The sequence below is a fragment of the Lygodium microphyllum genome, chromosome 2, assembly GCF_053477565.2.
Source record: "Lygodium microphyllum isolate KBCC chromosome 2, Lygodium_microphyllum_v1.1.10, whole genome shotgun sequence".
In the NCBI taxonomy this organism is placed as follows: domain Eukaryota; kingdom Viridiplantae; phylum Streptophyta; class Polypodiopsida; order Schizaeales; family Lygodiaceae; genus Lygodium; species Lygodium microphyllum.
Window position 1 is genome coordinate 78360512 of NC_141136.1, and position 21446 is coordinate 78381957.

At 38.9% G+C, this 21446-nt stretch overlaps 1 protein-coding gene across 1 annotated transcript; it reads right to left on the reverse strand.

Annotated features, from left to right (window-relative positions):
- Window positions 1–660: 660 nt before the first annotated feature.
- Window positions 661–17589, reverse strand: LOC148039921 (alpha/beta-Hydrolases superfamily protein). The gene is made up of 6 exons (XM_087695254.1): window positions 17101–17589; window positions 16303–16587; window positions 1945–2260; window positions 1769–1867; window positions 1508–1631; window positions 661–1423 (listed from the first exon to the last, which is right to left on the reverse strand). Exons 1-6 carry the CDS (start codon window positions 17478–17480, stop codon window positions 1191–1193), a joined length of 1437 nt encoding a protein of 478 aa, XP_087551380.1. The 5' UTR covers window positions 17481–17589; the 3' UTR covers window positions 661–1190.
- Window positions 17590–21446: the final 3857 nt, after the last annotated feature.

Sequence of the window (21446 nt, forward strand, 5' to 3'; positions counted from 1 at the left end):
ATACACAACATATGCAAGTCTAAGGCATGTGGTTCATATGCATACTTGGTATTATCATTGGTGGTATTATCATTGGTTTTCATGGAGAGGTTATGCATGACAATTGCTTACATTAATGTAGTGATTTTGTTTTGTGCCATCGCAAAGATCTAACACCACATCACAAGGTTCTTGATCCAAGTCATAGCTGATTAGTGCTTTTTAAGTGTTACCAATATCACCAAACATGTTTCCATCTTAGTAGCCATTAATGGGCTTCTGTGAAAAGGAGCATACTTACACATCCATCACTCCATAGGTTCACGTATGCTCCAGGCTCCCTTATCAAAATACTCATTACCATTAGCAATGGCTGTGCAGCAAGACCCATATATCCTCCCAAATGTTGTTGCCCTTGTCACATTGCATGTTCTTCAACTTTATCCTTGAAACAGGGAGTATCATCTGATATGTAACTGGTCTAATACGTGTGTATCAAACAGCATTGCCATCTGTAACGGATAGCATATACAACATATGCAAATCTAAGGCATGTAGTTTGTATGAATATTTGGTATTACCATTGTTTACCCCATAGAGAAATTAATGCACATGCACAACATATGCAAATCTAAGGCATGTAGTTTGTATGAATATTTGGTATTACCATTGTTTACCCCATAGAGAAATTAATGCACATGCATTTCCTTACACTCGGGGAGTTTTTCATTGTGTGCTTTAAAGACACTCCATTTTTCATTGAAAATTCTAAGTCATAGCTGATTAGTGCTTTTTAGCGTCACCAATATCATCAAACATGGATCCATTTTGGTAGCTATTGGTAGGGTAACATACTTAAACATCCATCACTCCATATGTTCCTGTATGATCCATGCTCTCCTATCAAAATACTCATTGCCATCAGAAATGGCTACGCAGCCAGGCCCATGGCTCCTCTCAAATTTTGTTGCCCTTGTCATGTGTCATATTCTTCAACTTCAGCGTTGATGATTGTGCACCGTTCTTTTGCACTTGGAGCCCAGTGTACAGAGAAGCTATGGTCTTTTGAACAATTGCATGCATGTAAATAGTTTTAAAATTTAGAATATCTTGACAACCAAGAGGGTTCATCTTTGCAATATTTACACAGACCTTTCTTCACACACCTGCAAAAGATGAAATGTGTAGCCACAAGACCCACATATTCCAAACTAGGCTGGCATGAAGACAACAGCATCATTTGAAGGCATTTCCACAACAGCACCTTGCTGAACCCATTCCATGAAATTTTGGACTATTGATAAGAACTCTTCTGGCTTCTCTTCATGTGGAAGATGACCACACTTCGCCATCACACAGAACTGAGATCTTGGAATCACCTTTGCCAGGCGCTTTGCATTCCAAGCAGGAACAATAGCATCACTATCTCCAGTCATGATTAACACTACCAACAAAGAGAAAACTATTTAGGCTTCATCCAGATCAAATGCAGCACAATTCTACATGACAGCAGATCGTTGAAAGAAACCTGGGCATTGAATCTTTCCTAAAGATTCAATCAATGGGGTCCCTGCAGTCTCATTTGTTGGATCTCCAAGTAAAGCTACAACATACTCAAGCAGTGCATACTCCCAATCCCTGCATCTTAAAGGCTGCAAATTTCAAAAATAACATAGATGAGTCTGCCAGCCATGGAACAGTTTGCAATACATTTACACTTAATAACCAGTCTCCCAATGCTAGCCAAATTTTATCCAATTGAAGAAAGGAACAGGACAGCAGTCTCCACCTTAGTGTAGCCTGCTAAGACATAGTCATCAACTCTCTCCCTGTCATACCAAGCACTCCTCACTGCCAGCAAGCTTAGTTTGTCCATGACTGCCTTTACCTATAAACAACCCATAAAGTTTGAGACTGACGAGAACAGAGCAAACAAAACTTAATCTGGAATATGCAAACTCTTACCAACCATGTTCCCAAAAATGACCGCAGAATTGCAGCCATTACTCCTAACCACACCTTCTTCATAAATGTGCAGACAGTCCAGACAATTTGCACAACCTTTGTAGAAATGTGTGTGACTATGTTCCAGAACTTCAGTAATATTTGTCTGGCCTGCTTAAGATGCTGATGCTTTTTCTGATCCTGATCATTTGATACTTGAGCCTTGCTTGGCAACAAAAGAGGAGCCATCACTGCAGGAGCCACCATCACAATAGCAGCTATTCTTTCTGGTGCCTTTAAATATGCATCAAGTGCCACAAGGCAGCCTGCAGAATGGCTATTGTCCATCTTACACCAACGTAGACACAACAACTATGTCAGTTGGACCTTTTAAGCAAATGGTTAGAAACAACAAAATATAGGGTTGTTTGCTCTATAACCATGTGCTCACAAATAATTTCCAGATCTTGGCATTAGAAGCATTGATATGTTGTACTTTTCAGAAACCAAGCAAAAAGGCCACGAGACACAAATATATGCCCTGCGGAAAATGAACTTTAAGTCTTAAGGGTTCAACAAGATTTCTACCTCCTCTTTTGATTAAAGGCATACACTCTATATGCTTCGTTTGTAGGAATCGAGATAAAAACCTCTGGTTTCATATACTCAGTATACATCAAAGTGTGATGATATGGGATGATCTTTCTATTCTTTGCTTCAATTTTCATTCTTACTTGAATAATGGAAAACCAGGTGCTCAGTCAAGGTCTTTATCAGACAATTGTAAGTCCACAAGGTCAAATGACCAGCCTGTGTTAGCAGACAATCAAATGCTTCCCCTTCAACTTAAGCTGCTTCATTAAAGAAAGGAAATGGATCATTACAAAAGCCAGCTTGCAGCCTGCTTGTGTGGCTGAATCTTGCCTCAAGTTTTATATATCATCATAACCTTCAAACAAGGTCGAGAAGAGCAACTGTGTCATCTATGCCAACTCTCTCAAGTCTAATATATTTTTAGCCAGTATGAAGGAACCCTATGCACATCAACTCACTCATTGTCACTCGATCCTACAGTCTTGAGACCTACTTCTCATGATTATACTTGATGGTTTGCTTTGGCTCTTGTGTGATCGTCGCTTAACATTGTTCTCGTTGCTTCTTGATTATGCGTTCCTCAGTCTAATTGGATGATCCTGTGATGTCATAAGCCACTGCCCGCGCCCCCCCCCCCCCCCCCCCCAAAACACTCCACCCCCCCTAAACCAAATATTTATTTATTTATTTGTAAACTCTCTCTCTCTCTCTCTCCACACTTCCAACATGGCATCAAAGACAATGCTTTCGGTCATGCCTATGTGAGATGTTGCTTCACCATTGATCATGCATTTATGTGTTGCTTTTCATTTTCCGCATTTTCCTCCTCCGCATAAGCTATAACTTGCCTAATTTGTGCTAAACTTGAGAATATTAGTGTTTTGATTTCAAATTTGATTGTCCTTGCATTTTGGCCTTCTCTTGCACACTCTTCAACAGTTGCCATGGAGAACACAATTCTCCAGTTCAATATGCCCTTGTGGCAGCCACTAGTTGCACAATTGGAATTTGTATCTCAAGAACTGCTATATTCTAGGAGGCATACACCTTAGAGGTCCTAGCATGAGTGCACATGCAGAATCAACAGTGCAACTGAGAGAGAAAAACCGAACAGACAGAATGGAAAAACCTGAGAAATAATGATGAAAAACATGGTGCGTACGATGCTGAAGACTGACTGGGCCCCTGCATGAATGCCAAAGGAGGTAGGATGAGTGAAGGTGCCAGATGGAGGCGAGGGAGGAGTTCTGACGAGGAAGAAGAGGAAAGAGAATGCAAAAATACACACATAACACTGGAAGGAGGAGATAACTGCAACAGGCTACAGCAGCAAAGGTGATCACGATTATGAATGTGATAGGAGACATAAATGAAGAAGAGGCCTATATATAGACCTAATAAACAGACTTGCTGACCTGCATTAAATGCAGGTCAAACCTGTTAAAAGCAGCCGACTGTTCCTACAGAGGGAGAACATGCTTGAAAAATGCGATGTGGCAACTTGTACATGTCAAGCAGGTCTAGGCAGCATAAGATGGCCAAAACAGCAAAGTGCAAAGTGACCAGTACCACAGAAAAAAACCCCATCTGATGTGTTGGGGATGAACAGTACTGCGAAGAGCAAAGAGCTGATGCATCATGTACCTCCTTAGTTTCTACTACATGGTAATCTGAGAAATGCTAGTCTAGGGGATGACTAGTCTCTGACAAGTAAATGAGGTACAAGTAGAGGTCAGTGAGGATAAAGGGGAAAAGGATAAAGCCAAAATTTGGTTTTTTTAAAACAACAATTCAAACCCAAAAGAAAAGGGGGGGAGTCACGGGCATGGGAGGTACTAGATGGATCCATACTATATGGTTCTGTCCGCAAACGGAATGCAACCCTACATGTGGAGCAGCTACAGCTTGCTGTAATATATCTGTCCAGCCATTTACAGCAAGCGCAGACCCCAAAGAAAGTGGCAGAAGATCCTCTAAGACATCACCTATGTCATGGGTGGCTGGCATCTCAAACTAATCATGCGAAAATGCTGCAATTTCAGTGAAGATAACATCTTGACTGATAAATACTTTCTTTGTGCGTGGATTATACAATCGATAGCCCTTGCTCTCCAAACTCTAGCCAATAAAAGTGCATTTTACCATTCTATCATTGAGCTTTCCACGAAGCTCTTTCCGAATATGTGCATAGACTATGCATCCTAAAACCAGCCTTCCTCCTTGAATAGGGTAATAATAACCTAATTTGACATTAATTAATTCACATAAATTGAAATGCATCCTTTATCACTTTGATCTTGGACAATTGGACAGCTAATTAACCCCAAAATTGGTGCCCCTTTAGGTTTTATTGAAAATGGATGGAGTACAACTAAGATTCTATTATCTCCTCTGCTAATCCAAATGCCTTTTGCTATCAAAACTAACCACCAAGCCTTCAAAGGAATTTCTCCCTTGGTTTGGCCTTAACCTTGCTCCTTTACAAACAAATTCAACCCCAAATTAACATTGGTTGGTGCCACCAAGTGGTGATACTTTTTGCAGTTGCTTTCCTTATTTACTTATATAAATATTTTATTTTTCTTTTCTTTAGTTGTTGTTGCTTTTTACCCCCAGATTTCTCTTGGATTAAGCTGGAATCTCTGCATGGCTAGAAGATGCATTGGAACAAATCGGACTAATGGTTTGTTTGAGCCTTGGGACCGGATTGAATGGACACTGAGGAATAGAATGCCAGTGGTTTGGGAATGTGTGCTTAGCCATTGGAGATGGTGTAGGACAATGAGCCTAGCTAAGACAGAAGATGCACATGTAAAAATACTCAAGGAATAAAAGTAACCATAACTGAGCTACATTACACTTTTTGATGTGGTTGCAATGATAAAAGTTGCTCAGAACAACTTAAGGAATGCAAGGGTCACCATTCCTAAAATTTAGGGAGTTACTCTTTCTGGAACCCAGAATTTGTTTACATCATTATGGTCGTTTTCGCACGAGGATTAATTCTCCGATCTGTACCGAGGTCAAATTTTGCACCGATCATGGAGAATTTTAGACTAGAAGGTTTAAACGGAAAAATTGTTACATGTATGCCATGTGTCACAATTTGGGCACAAATTCCCAAAGAGACAGAGAGAGCATTTTAAAAAAACGTAATAGGCAGGAGGGGCAGATTTGAGAGTAAAGTTTTCAAGGGCTGAGAACAAATTGCTACAAGTACATTAGCCATGGAGAGTACTTCTTCATCTCTAACTCATGTATGGAGGTAGAGCTTGCTCCCTCTAGTCAACTCTCTCTCTCTATTCTCAGAGGAAATGCTCTACATGATGGACTGACTCCATCGAAAGTGATGACTACGCCACACAGGAACAGGGTTTTCAGCTCTGATTTAATGCTGTTTGTGGAACTCTGTTTTACTACTGGAATGATGCCACGGTCAAAGGGTTTGTAGTCCAATTGGTTTGGAATAGATCTAGAATGGAATAAGGCTAAGAACAGGTCAAGAAACATGTAAATACAGTAAATACAGAGTTCTGCAGAATCCAATTCTACACTTGAATTATTGAGTTATAGTCACAAAAAGTGTTTTCCTACTTTGGATGTTGTTGTGGATATGGTAGACAGTAAAAACAGTAAATACAGAGTTCTGTAAATTGCAATTCTGCACTTAAATTATTGAGTTATGGTCACAAAAAGTGTTTTCCTACTTGGGATGTTCTGGATATGTTGGACAGTAAAAATAGCAAATAAAGAGTTCTACAGATTGCAATTCTGCACTTGAATTATTGAGTTATGGTCAAGAAAGTGTTTTCCTACTTGGGATGTTGTTCTGGATATGTTATATTGTCCTTATGCAGCTAAGATTTACTCAGAAAGGATAAAAGCCAACTGTTCACAGGTTTTGTATTTTGGAACATTTCATTTTTGTAACTTTCCATCTTTTAATCGATAAAGAAATACCGAGGGGGGCACCGGTCTTCAAGACCAATCTGGTGTTGAGCAAGGGAGTGAGGTCTCTATTTGTGTGTATGTGAAAAGACCAAGTATTAATTGAAGAGACTGCCGCTTTATGTGAGTCATAGACCGGTTTCATGGTTTCATCCCCAAAATTTGAATTCTTTTTTGTAAGAATTTAAGCTCGGACAATTTTGGGTGAAAAGGCCATACACACAAGTTTTACAGAGATTACAAGTGAGAAAAACTATGAGATTTTTCTTGGATACAATATTTGCTGGATACAAGACTAGAGAGATGGTAGACATGGACAAAGGCAAAGGAAAACTCCCTCATGAAGAAGAGAGTTCTTCTTCTACTCATAGACACCAAAGAGAGAGTATTGGTGCACAGGTGTCAGCACCTTCAAGAAACGAGATTGAACCACAGGATGAGGAGCAAGAACAGGGGGACTTGTTTATGGCACAATTCCTCAGTATGGTTGGCTCTTTCGAACGGCTTGTAAAGAATCCTCAGATGCAATAAATTTTTAAGTTACATAATGAGGATTCTCAAGCTAAGTCATCACATCATACCATGGAGCGCTCAAAAAGGCAAACCTCTAATGTGCATGAGCATGTGGAAAAGACACCAAACATGGAGCGGTCCAATGCAACAAGAAGCACAAGCATAGAACCAAGGAGTGAATGGTCAAGGCAATAATGCATAAGTCGCACAGCAGACTATTCCTCCTCAATTTGCTACTTATCTTGGTTACTTTGGTGGTGGGTCAGTTTTTCAAGCAATGGCTAGATTATCCATTGGTTATAAAGGATACTTGCCCAGAGGGCCACCAGGAATGATGCCTATTGAGGCACTGAATCCACTCTATGCTAATATTGGTCTACAGCCCGATTATCAAACTTTGCAAAGTCCTTATTTGATGCCTGGAGTACAAAATGCAATGGCTGGTTTTTTTTCAGCCTAGTGGGCATATGGCAGCTAAGATAGGTGAAATTAATGTTGATAATGCACCTAAGGGACTCCCCTTTTTACAGTCACTTGTCTATGATAACCTGACACCAAAAAGTGCAAAGCCTAAAGACTATAAAGAGGGTGGTTAGGCATTAAAGTTTGAAACCTTCAGTGGTATGCAAGATAAGCTGAAAGCTTTGACATTTATACAGTAGTTTGATGCAGCTTACACTAGAGGGAAATTTACTGAGACTTCTAAGGTGCGGAAGGCTGTAACTTTTTTGAAAGGTAATGCTTTGTAGTGGTGGAACATATTGTTGATGCAAGGATATGCACCTACCACTTGGGTACATTTTAAACAGTTGTTTGCAACCTCATGGTTAACTAAAACGTTTGAAGTAGATGTCATGACTGCATGGCATAAATTGGATGCAACAAATTGTGCGGATTTAGAAGAGTACAAAAAGAAATTTTGGGAAGCCCTTTTGCCCGTGAGTTCTTACAGGACAGTGCCCCTAGAGAAGGAACTAATTCGGCACCCAGTAGGCATTTTGTTCACCTGTGTTGCTAGTTCAGAAAAAGGATGGCTCTTGGCGACTATGTATTGACTATAAAGCCTTGAATAAGAACACGATCAAGAATAGATTTCCAATTCCGAGGATAGATGACATTCTTGATCATTACAGGGAGCAAGAATGTTTAGTAGGATAGATTTGAAAAGTGGATACCATCACATCAGAATCAGGCCAGAGGATATCCATAAGACTGCTTTTAGAACGACATTTGGTCTCTATGAATTTTTAGTCATGCCATTTGGATTGACCAATGCTCCTGCCACGTTTAACAGGATGATGGATAGAATTTTCCACCCTTATCAAAGTTTTGATGGTACATTCTTTGATGATATAATTATCTTTTCAATGAATAAAGAGGAGCATAGGAAACACTTAGTTACAATCTTTAATGAGCTTAAGCATAACAGATTGCTCATTAATGTTAAGAAGAGTGAATTATTTTTTGAAGAGATTCACTTCCTTGGGCACATAGTTTCTAAAGATAGTGTGAAGATGGATCCTGCGAAGATAGAAGCAATTGTCTCTTGGCCAGACTTGAAAACCATTAATGATGTCCGCAGCTTCCTTGGCCTATGCTCTTACTACAAAAGATTTGTAAGACTTTGCAGATATTGCTTCTCCTTTACGTGCGCTTGAAAAGAAGGATGTCAAATGGCAATGGACTAACAAAGAGAAATCAGCATTTAGATGTTTGAAGGGGAAAATGACAGTAGATCCAATACTTATTTTGTTGCATCTGTCTAAGCCATTCATAGTGTAGTGTGATGCATGTGGAAACAGCATTAGTGTTGTATTAATGCAAAATGGCCGAGTTGTGGCACACGAGAGTAGAGTATTCTCTATCGTTGAAAGGACTTACCAAATTTATGAGAAAGAGTTATTGGTTGTGATCCATGCACTTTCTAGTTGGAAGCATTATTTGCTTGGTGCTGATTTTTTAGTGCAAATGGATCATCAAATACTTAGATACTTTCCCACACATGCTAAATTGTCAAAGAAATACATGCATTGGGCAAATTTCCTATCTATGTTTCATTTTCAAATAGTGCATATGGAAGGTAAGAAGAATGTAGTTGCAGATCAAAAAGGATGATTGGGTCTTATTGCATTTTGAAAAGGCATGTTCGAGAAAACAAAAGAGCAAGGAACCTTTGTTTCCAAAGCTGAGTATGTGTTACTATGGCCCTTTTCAAGTCTCAGAGAAGATCAATGATATGGCATATAGGCTGAAATTGCCAAAGAATTGGAAAATTCATAATGCATTCCATGTGAGCCTATTGAGGCCTTTTATTGGTGAAGTGCCAGAAGATATGGTTCAAGAGGAACAACCTGAAGTAGAGAAATTAGATGAGATTCTAGTTCTTGAGCAAATCCTAGCACATAAGGATAGGAAAGTGAAAGGTAGAGTTACGAGAAGATTTTTGGTGAAGTTCAAGAACTATTCACCAATGGATGCCAAATGGATGGAAGAGGCCAAATTGGCAGATTCACCTCAGTTATTGCAACTTTACCGAGAAGCTTTATTGCTGGAATCTACAATGACTTAGAATGCTTTTTGAAGCAATGTACATTCTTTATTGTACAGCTGAATATTGCATCTCATTGAATAATGCACAATGTATGGTTTACACTTAGCATTAACATGTGTATCATTGAATGAAATCTCAATGCTTTGAAGTTGTATTTGTTACGCTTCAGTTAAATGATTATACATGTTGTGACACTAATAGTTCGGGGATAGGTGCTATCGCCCTATGTTGCATCCGGAAACATATATATTAGAAAGGCTCGTAGTAACCATAGTTGGACACAAGATGTGATCCTCCAGCTATGTGAGACTTGAACTTGCAATGGCACAAATGTAGCGGGAAAACTCCTACCATCGCCCCGTGTCATCTGTTAGCAAGTGATACATGCAATGGTACTAATAACATGGAGAATCTTATAATCGTCCTGTGTCATCCGTTAGCATGTGTGGCATGCAATCGAGGTTGCTTGCTTCTTTCAAGAGAGGGATATGTTACCAGGTGGTGATACTTTTTGCAATTGCTTTCCTTATTTACTTATATAAATATTTTCTTTTTCTTTTCTTTAGTTGTTGTTGCTGTTTACCCCTAGAGTTATCTTGGATTAAGCCGGGATCTTTGCATCGCCAAAAGAGGCAACCATTGAAACAAATTGGACTAATGGTTTGTCTAAGCCTGGGAACTGGATTGAATGGGCACAGAGGAATAGAATGCCGGTGGTTTGGAACTATGTGCTTAGCCACTGGAGATGGTGCAGCACAATGAGCCTACCCAAGACAGAAGATGCACATGTAAGAATGCTCAAGGAATAAAAGTCACCGTAACTGAGCCACATTACACTTTTTGATGTGGTTGCAATGACAAAAGTTGCTTAGAACAACTTGACGAATGCAAGGGTCACCATCCCTAATTTAGGGAGTTACTATTTTTGGAACCCAGAATTTGTTTATATCATTATCGTCATTTTTGCACGAGGATTAATTCTCTGATTTGTGCCGATGTCAAATTTTGCACTGATCATGGAGAATTTTAGACTGGAAGGTTTAAACGGAAAAATTGTTACATGTATGCCATGTGTCACAGTTTGGGCACAAATTTCCAAAGAGAGAGAGAGAGCATTTAAAAAAAACGTAATAGGCAAGAGGGGCAGATCTGAGAGTAAAGTTTTCAGGGGCTGAGGACAGATTGCTACAAGTACATCAGCCATGGAGAGTACTTCGTCTCTAATTCATGTATGGAGGTAGAGCTTGCTCCCTCTAGTCAACTCTCTCTCTCTATTCTCAGAGAAAATGCTCTGCATGATGGGCTAAATCCATCGAATGTACAGTTTGTGTTTTCTTTATTGTTCTGTGAGGCAGCAGCTGATTGCTTCTCCAATCAGGAACTAAAGAAAGCGATGACTACGCCACACATGAACAGGGTTTTCGGCTCTAATTTAATGCTATTTATGGCACTGTTTTACGGTTGGAATGATGCCAAGGTCAAAGGGTTTGTAGTCCAATTGGTTTGGAACAGATCTAGAATGGAATAAGGCTAAGAACAGGTCAAGAAACATGTAAATACAGTAATTACAGAATTCTGCAGAATGCAATTCTACACTTGAATTATTGAGTTATGGTCACAAAAAGTGTTTTTCTACTTGGGATGTTGTTCTAGATATGTAGCCAGTAAAAATAGTAAATACAGAGTTTTGCAAATTGCAATTCTGCACTTGAATTATTGAGTTATGGTCACAAAAAGTGTTTTCCTACTTGGTATGTTGTTCTAGATATGTTGTACTGTCTTTTTATGCAGCTGAGATTTACTCAGAAAAGATGAAAGCCAACTGTTCACAAGTTTTGTATTTTGGAACATTTCATTTTTGTAAATTTCCATCTTTTAATTGATAAAGAAATGCCGAGAGGGGCGCCGGTCTTTGGGGCCAATCTAGTGTTGAGCGAGGGAGTGAGGTCTCTATTTGAGTGCATGTGAAAAGACCAAGTATTAATTGAAGGGACTACCGCTTTATGTAAGTCATAGACCGGTTTCAATTTGCCGGCCTCTTGAATCTCCCAGAACTTCTTTAATTTTAACTATCGGAACTCAAGTCCTAGTCCCTCAATTCTAAGTACGCATCTAGAGGGGGTTGTCAGACCCTAATTAGTGCTGTAAATTAGAATTTACAGCAGAGAATTCCCAATATCTCCACCTCTAATGACTCAAATGGCTGGATTTTGTTGAGATAACTTAAGAGATGGTTGGAGGATGAGAGAGAATGCTATAGAGAGAGAAATTTTAGAGTTCTATCACAAGAAAGGCTGAAAATTTTTTGCTACCTTGCTCAAATAGCCATGGAAGTTGTCACCTATAGCTCAGAACCATCAAAAAGTTTTTGCCCCCTCTTGTATGCTATCACCTGCACCAGAAAAATCTTGGGCTAATGTCATCTACACCTGGAGGGCTCCAAACTACTGTTGCTTGTTGTAGGACTGGTCCTTGGTGGCTGCAAATCACATCAACAGCTCCATGCTCTCAAGTCTCTAACAGCCTCCTCCTCTCTCACAATGGCTAGAACACACTTCCACTAACCCTCAAATATCATTTTTCCACTTGCATGGGCAAGTTTTGCGACATGGCAACCTTCTAATCCCATTTTCTAGCATTATCCAACTTATTAAATTAATTTTTAAATTATTAGTTCCAAAAATTAATTTAATAATTATTTTAGTACTCAAAAAAATCATTTCACTAGCCAATAATTAAAGTGGCTAGGCTAATTTGTCTTCCAAGTATCCCTAAGCAACTATTAGCCCTTAGACTTGCATTGATAAATTAATTAATGTCTTGTCTCTAATGTCACCACTAACATTAGTGCCTAATAAATTGGTCTAGGCCAAAATATAACACCATGTACCACCTAGTACCTCTCAAGCATAACTTATTAAAACTTTTGTCTTTAGTACCAACTAATATTTCAAGGTTCTCGATCCCACACTTTGAAATAATTAACTTACACCTCACATGTATAAGTCACATTAGCACATTTGACTAACTTTTAATCAAATGCTAAGCAAAGCAATAAACTTTCACGTCCTTGTGATAGACATCCCCTTGAAATCCTTGCAACCATGCTCGATTGCATTGTGCCAAAGCATCCATTGCCGCTATTGGAAATACATGCTAGCATCGTAGTCAAACATGTACACTTATTGCTTAACCATACTCACGCCCTCTACATGTGAAATTGCAATCACTTAAACCAATCACAATCCATACACGTAAATCAAAATCACTGTCAAAACCATAAGGAATGCATCCATATGCCTAGTTCTAAATAAAAAGGCAAAGTAATGCATAAACTGAGCATAACTAGTATGGCCTCATCACAATGGATGCAAACCAAGTATATCTAAGATCCACTACATAACCAAGTTGTCCATCACTAAGGGAGTAGACGTGCATCCTTCCGCTTGAGCATTAGGCAATACTCTAAACCTTCTATGCTTTGTTGAGCCTAAAAGAGCCTACCATCCAAAATCGTCTCAAACTAAAAAAACATCAAAGTAAAGTGCATCACTGAGGATAATCTGCCACGTGACTTTTCTCCATCTAGTTGCATTTCTTTTATAGGTGAAACAATGTTGAAGCTTCAACAAGAAACACATGGAAACTTTACATCTAACTTTACTTATGCATAACCAAACAGGTCGTCGTGTAGGATGTATGAGGAGTGATAGTGATGGTGAGTTTACCTCCCGCGAGTTCAACGAGTTTCTATAGGAGCACAACATTTCTCACCAACTCATCTCTATCAACTCCCCTTCTCAAAAGAGCATAGAAATTGGGCTATGATGCGGTACACTTTATGTTGTTTGCAGCAAAACTCCTTGAGTGCCTTTGGGTTCTTTTTACACTACAATGTACATCCCCAACCGATGCCCGCCAATTGCAACAAACTCTTAGAAGACCTCGTACAAGGCATTTTTTGGATCTAGACCTATATTGTCCCACTTTAGAGTCTTCAGATGGTGTGTGTGCCTACATATGCCTGATGATAAGATAGGAAAGCTTACTTTCCGAGTTGATCTAATTTTTGTCAACATTTTCTCGAAGGCAAAAGTCTATCCCTTGTTCGATCCTAGGATCAACAAGCTCATTGTTCAGAGAGATGTCGTTCTTGATGAGAGAGATATTATGCAATCTTTTGAACCTGACTCTTAGTCAATTCCTCAAGATACTTCATCAGAGATAGTGCCGTCAAAGCCAAGTTTACTCCCTACTCCTAACTCACTTGCAACCTTTTCCATTCCTAGGCTCCCTCTGCAAGATGCATTACCTCACTGCTACCAACAGACCATGCAGGATTTAGGGATCCTTCCATCGCATTCCACTCTGAAGGGCCCTAGAAGATCTTCCTAGCTTACACCTCAGGCTTCATTTACATCTATCTTTGTAGCAACCTATATAGTGCATTTTGAGCCAAAAAGTTGACAAGAGGCTCTTTAACATCCCCAATGACATGAGATCATGGACAAGGAGCTTGAGAGTATTGACCAAAATGAGATTTGGATCTTCGTGAATCATTTGAGTCACAAGAAAGTCATCGAGACCAAGTGGATTTTTAGAACCAAATTAAAAGCTAATGGAACTTTCAACAAATACAAGGCTCGCCTTATAGTGCAAGGATATCGACAAAAGCAAGGTATTGATTATGAAGAGATCTTTGCATCCACTACACCATTCTGATATCATTTTGCATATTTCTTGCACTAGCCGCTTGCCACAATTGGCCGCTTTATCAGACAGGTATTAAAAGTGTCTTTTTGAATGGTTACTTGAAGGAGGAAGTCTATGTGGAGCAACGTCCCGGATTTCCTTCTACAAACTGTAAAACAAGGCCTTTCATTTATGGAAAGCTCTTTATGAACTAAAGCAAGCACTGTGGTCTTGGTTCCACAGGATAGATGAGTTTCTTCAAACTCATGGATACCATTCTACCCCTTGTGACCTGAACATATATGTAAAAACTACTTCAAAGGGAATTAACTACATTTTGTTGTATATCAATGATTTATTCATCATTGGCTCAAATTCTACCACAGTAGATATTAAGACCTAGCTTAGTTTCACATTTGAGATAACTCACCTTGGTCCATTGTCCTATTTTTGGGGGATGGAGATAGTTCAATTTAGAGATAGAATTTTGTGTCACATCAAAAATACGCTCTTTAGTTACTAGAATAGTATTATACTCTTCTTTGGTTGATTTACACTAGGCTAGATCTTACAGACTCACTTAGCTTGCTTAGTCAGTATTTCACTATACCTAAAATGTCATATTGGACTACAAGTTTGTATATTTTAAGAAATATTTGGTATAAATATTCTTATGAACTAACTTATGGTCGTGGTTTTTATGTTTGCAAGGTTACACTGATTCTGACTGGGCAGAAGATCCCAACCCCTAGCATTCCCACAAAACCTGCATCTTTTCTTTAGGCACAATTCTCGTTTCTCAACTGTCATCTACTGCGACAACCAAAGTATCATTGCACTTGCTAGTAATCTAATCATTACACCACCAACGTGACATGTTGGAGTCTAGAGCCATCCCCACGGCTGCCACATCATCAACGTGATCTAGTTTTGCTGATCTACACCCTCCTCTACCCATCTGACACTAATCCCACACATCATACTACTGCATTTGTTGCTGTCAAACTCATTCAAGGCTACTTGCTGAATTTCAAGTTCCATCACAATACAACCCACTCTCCAACTTATTCTCTCTACCCCACTCCTTGAGACAGGGGAGTTCGAGGTTCAATATTTTTCATTGCAGTGTGTTTGCTACATTGCGCATAGTATTATATTCAATATTCATTCATTGTCATTCACTATGTTTATTGTCTCCAAGTTACCCTAACCCTAACCATGTTGCTTTATTAGTTTGTGCATTTGTCGTACGATTGTATTGTGTTTTGTGTTAGAGAGTTTCTTTATACTTGTCACTTCAACTCTCAAATGCAAGTAGTAATCAATGTCCTTGAAAGCCTCATGCAGGCCTTTACCCCAATCACTCCCTCGATACACATGCCCATAATGCAACCCACCATGAAGAATGGATGCAAAGGTGATTATAGCCCACCGTGTCCAAAAGTGCCACACGTCAAAATTGGTGTCATCCCACAAGGCATGTGTTAGGCCAAGATTAGCCTCCATGCATGTGCATTCATGCAAGAAAAATGCCACACTTCTATTGTCAACATCCGGGAAGCCTTCTCTCATAGCCATCCACTATACCATGTGCTAGTACCCTTTCATGAAGCCATCTAAGAGTCCAACCATGTACCTAAATCATGAAGAACATATCTTTGAAGACCTTGTTGACTTCCAAACTTGCTCAAAAGCTCTTCATGTTCTTGTTCTAAAGCACCATACATCATGCAATTAAAGGTCATCAATTTCTCTTAAACCCAAAAAGCATGTAATGCATCTTGCAACCTGCCCTAAGTTATAATTGTGGTGTTACAGTCTGCCAACAACTTTCAAGCATTATTTATTTACATGTTGTTTGTATGACCTATTTGGCTATTGCTGTTCTAGGATTCAAAGCAGCACTAACAACGTTAATCCTTGCTATAGAACTTTCAACCTAGTGATCTAGATACAGCAAAAGAAATGTTGTGTTTCTTGCTTGTGTTGTGTTGCTTCCTTTGATCATTGTCATACCTGGACCCAATTAGTCAAAATGATTTTGAAGGACTAGTTATAGACAAAAAACATTCACAGCTTACCCAATTAGTATAGCCTTGTTGGATTGCAAAAAATCTATAAATGCTATAGTGGCAGCAGCAGAAAAACCAATGGTATAAGGATTTGAATGAATCGGAAGCACTCCGTTGCTTGGATTTGCTGAGGGTATCCTCACTCGAGAAGTTAGACCGAATGCAGGACGGTCAAAAGCAACAACTTTTGCTTTGAGAATCTGGGCCAAGTGCTTCATGACTCTCTCCCACGAAAATAATGAGGCTCCAAACCCATGCAGAAGAATTGCAGGAATTTTGACTGAAGCATGGGGCCTGTGTTCAAGTACAGACTATATTAGAATACACAAGCCTAGAAAAATTAGTAAGTATTTCAACTTTCTCACGGCTCCATTTAGTGTGTGCTAGCAAGCGCTATCCCATGAACATTTTACCAAAGCCCCAATGCATCAATTAAAAAATTTAGATCATGCCGAGTGTGCTCAAGTTTTCCAAATCATGTTGTGCAGACTGAACCGCGGTGAAAAAAAGAAGAAATAGCATAACACGTAGCTGTAAAACAATTAGTTCAAACTTCCAACAAACATAGCATAAAGGAGCTAATTCATTGGGTGATGTCAGTAAAACCATAACTTAAAACTTCTCGCAAACATGGTGTAAAGCAGCTCATTCGTTGGACGCTCCACAACCTGAATGCCCTAGCATCGCTGGAAAACAGCTGTGAAGTCTGTGTTTTGTCAGACATTCCCGCACAGACATGAGTATAGCGCTTGCCATTTGTTATGAGTGTTGAGAGATTTTTAACACCGCGATGGAAACAGAACGCACCTGGGCTGCTTTTCGTCATGTCCCTCTGCTTCATCCACAGGTTGGGCACGTTTGTAATGTATTTGGACTCCGTGGAACTCCGCAAAACGGCTATCCGGATCAGCGAGAAGCCACGGATCAACAAGCTCGTCTTGATCGATGCCAGCAATCTTCTTCTTCTTCTTCACCACTGGAGTTTCCTTGGCACGGACCTTGTATGGATCGAGGGGCATGCCTGTATTCCAGGAGTCAGGGGATCCCGACAGGGCAGCATGGAATCGCTGGAGAGTGCGGTATGGGAAGCGGGAGGAATAGGCGAAGGCTCTGTGAGACCAAAAGAAGCCTCCTGCGAAGCCAGGAAGACTACTGATGCTTGAGAGCCGCAGTGCCTCCGTCGCCATAGCCAGCCTGACCGGAGGTTCATCAAAATGGGAACGTAAGGCCGCTATCGATCACTCATAATACGATCGTTACACACTCTTGTCATGCTTGCCATCCATAAATCAAAATCTATGTATCTCTGTAAGTATTTTGAGGTAGATTAGATTAGTTTACTCTAAGTTCGATCAAGTTCCATACTGGATAGAGCTTGAAATCCAACATTTCATCCCTAGGAATCAAACCTAGTTTCTCACCCACCCACTAAAGAAGTTCAATCAAGTTCCATACTTGATAGAGCCGAAAATCCAACCGTTCATCCTTGGAATCAAACCTAGTTTGATCGAGTTCCATAATGCATATATAGCTTAAAATCCAACCGTTCATTCCTCGAAATCAAACCTAGTTTCTCACCCACCCAATAAAGAAGCCTTAACAGCTCCTCTAAACCTAAAAATGGCATCACATTTTAGAAAATGTTAAATCAAGTTACTAAGCAACTTAAAGTCATGACACACCCTCGTTAATTGCACTTGCCTTGGTGTTTCAATAGTGAACACATGAATGGCTTCATGGACTTTGCTCTCCACTTTTCATCACAATGACTATCTACAATTTGCACACTCCATCAACTTTGCCAAGTGAATGTGTGTGTCCAAAAAACAATTGGTCAACTTTTCATTGCATTTGGGGAAATCCCAATGGATATTCAAACTGTTTGTGAGGAAATTAGGTACTACCTAATAAATTTTCATATGCTTGTACATTCTCACTTTTGATCATTAAATATTATCATCTCGCTTTTTTTTTTACTTTGCATTGCGATGTAGCAATGAACGTCTATAGCATGCCTACTAGTACTCACCCTTCAAATCATTACAAAGGAATGTAAACAAAAAGACTAAAGCCAACCTTACAACCACACAACATATGTTGTCTCCCAACACATGTAGATCAAGCATATCAAAAGGAATGTGGAGCAAAACTAGAAGAACTTTTGTTGCTTAGTGAGATAGCTTTAAAAATTACAAGGAAGAAGAAACCAAAAAGGCTCAGTATATCTCAACCAAAATTGCCTCAATCACACATTTTGGTAACCTTGTCGGCATAATTATCATTGATCTAGCAAATATAACAACACAAAAGTTTCATATTTGTGTGCATCTGGTGTGCAAATCGGATGTCATATGCATACGTAGCAAGTACCAGAAGGTCCCCAAGAACAAAGAACTCTACTTTTTGCTCAAAATCCAAGAGAATAGACTTGCACAACATGAAGCAAAAAGACCAATTGGGTACAATCTCCCCCCATGCCTTGTGTGAGTGCTCCACAAAGCATGTATTTAATATTTTATTCATCTCCAAGCTCAAAAATTGGCCAAATTTACAATTAACATGCTTTAACTTTTGTATTTGCTTTTGTCCAAATAAAGAATAAAGTGGTTGGACGCCCCACGAGTTGAGATGTGTGCCCAAATACAATGACCAATAATGAATATTTAAATCGTGCACCCATGTGCATACAAAATAATAAATATATATCAAGTACTTCAATAAATAAGCATGTCAAAATAAATATTGGTGCCACGCCTAAGACGCGCGCCCATCAAAAATGATAATTTCTTCTAAATAACGTGAATACACGCTATCGCCCAGTGCTTCCCAGCGCCATCGCCGCCTGCTCTACACATCAATTGAAGCATTCACAATTGTTAGAAAATAATAAAATTAAATCGATAAAAATGAATACTTAACAGTCTTCAACTACAAAATAAGTAAATAGGTTAGAACTCTGTCCTAACCTTAATTTAATACGAGTGTGCATTCTAAACTCATAAACGTCTTTAAATATGTATTTTGTGAAATCACTTGCTATGGAATCACCCACTTGCACATTAAATTAACATGACGTCCGAAAAGGATAGGCGTTCCCATCAACTTTTCGCACAAGGAATCCACCTTGTGTACGAGCCATGGTAAATAAATATAATTTTACGGAATCCACTGCAAAACATCACGGAATCCACCGTGGAATATGCCTCCTAGCATCATACCCGCAGGGTGGGATAGCAATTGTCCTCAATTGCTATTAGCTCAATGTGGAGCAAGCAGTGAGGGGTAAGCACTTAGGTCGTGAGCATACATCCATTGGGCCTCTTCAACATGATGATTTTTAAATTTCACCAAATATCTAGAATATCTACGGCCAGTTCTAGTGGTCATAAAGTCGATATCTAGAATAGTCTCAGGTTCAAGGATTTCAGTTTATTCTTCTAACAAAGGAGGATTTCAGTTTCTTCTAACAAATGAGGATTTTCATAGATAGGGTGGATAGGTAATTGGCCTTTAAAAGGTCGTAACAAACTAATATGAAAAGTATTGTGGAGTTTCTAGTGTTGGGATAGTTCTAATTTGAAGGCATTGTCATTGATTTTGTGTAAAAGGTCCATAAAATCTAGGAGCTAGCTTTACAACAGGGTGTTTCTCAACACTTTGTAGTCTTCGCTTTTCAATTCGTAACCAAATATAATCATCAATTGTGAAATTCATAGCTTTTCTTTTCTTGTTTGCTTGTTTAGTATATGATTGCTGGGCTTTCGCAATCATATCTTTAACTTCATCAAAAATAGTAGCATGCATATTGGCAATATCATCAGCAGCTTTAACTTTGTTTGACAATGAAGTAATGGATGTAGGCAATCTATATCTATAAATGATTTCAAAAGGTGCTTTTCGTGTAGTTGTATGTGGAGTGTTATTATATGCAAACTGAAGTAAATGCAAGTGTATATCCTATGTTTATGGTTTTGAAATTGTGTATGTACGTAAAAGATCCAAGATTGTATTGTTTATAGCTTCTGTTTGCCCATTTGTTTCAGGATGAAATGCAGATGAAAAATCAATCTTTGTTCTTAAATTAGCAAACAAAATAGTCCAAAAATTATTGCAGAATTTAGAATCATGATCAGAAATAATAAATTTTGGTAAACCATGGTTAATGAAAACAGTTTTCAAAAACAATTGAGTAGCTTGAGATGCAGTTAATGTTTTCTTGCATGGAATGAAATATGCATGTTTGCTAAACCAATCTACAATAGTCCAAATCATGTCGTGATTAAGTTGAGTGTTAGGCAAACCAGTAATAAAATCCATTGAAATATGTTCCCATGGTCTTTCAGGAATTGGTAAAGGCATTAACAAACCATACTGCTTACCATGGTGTCGCTTAACTCTTTGACAAATTAAACACTCAGATGCAAAGTTAGAAACATCAGATTCCATCTATGGCCAGTAAAAATCTTCAACCAATGTACGTAAAGTGGAAATAATACCTCTATGGACTTGATATGGGGGACAATGAATTTCGTGCAACACAAATGATCTAAATGGAACAGTTACACATAACCTTTTTTCATAAAACATAAATCCATTAGCATAAGACAATGAATCAATTGAAATCCAGTTATTGGCAATTAATTTATTCCAATCAGCTTGAAAACTGGGGTCGTCATCCGGTGCACAGATTGGATATTGTATGCGTATGTAGCGAGCGTCGGAAGGTCCCTAAGAACAAAATAACTCTATTTTTGCACAAAAAACAAGAGAGAAGACTTGCACGACAATATGAAACAAAAGACTAATTGGGTACAATCTCCCCCCATGCCTTGTGTGAGGCTCCACAAAGCATGTATTTGATATATTATTCATCTCCAAGCTCAAAAAATAGCCCAATTTACAATTAGCACGCTTTAGCTTTTGTGTTTGCTTTTGTCCCACTAAAGAATTAAAGTGATTGGGTGCCCAAAGAGTCGGGCTATGCCCAAATATAATGTCCAATAACAAATATTTAAATCATGCATCCATGCGCATAAATAAATATCAGGCACTTCAATAAATAAGTGTATCAAAATAAATATTGGCGCCACGCCTAAGATGCGCGCCCATAAACAATGATAATTTCTTCTAAATAACTTAAATACACGCTATCG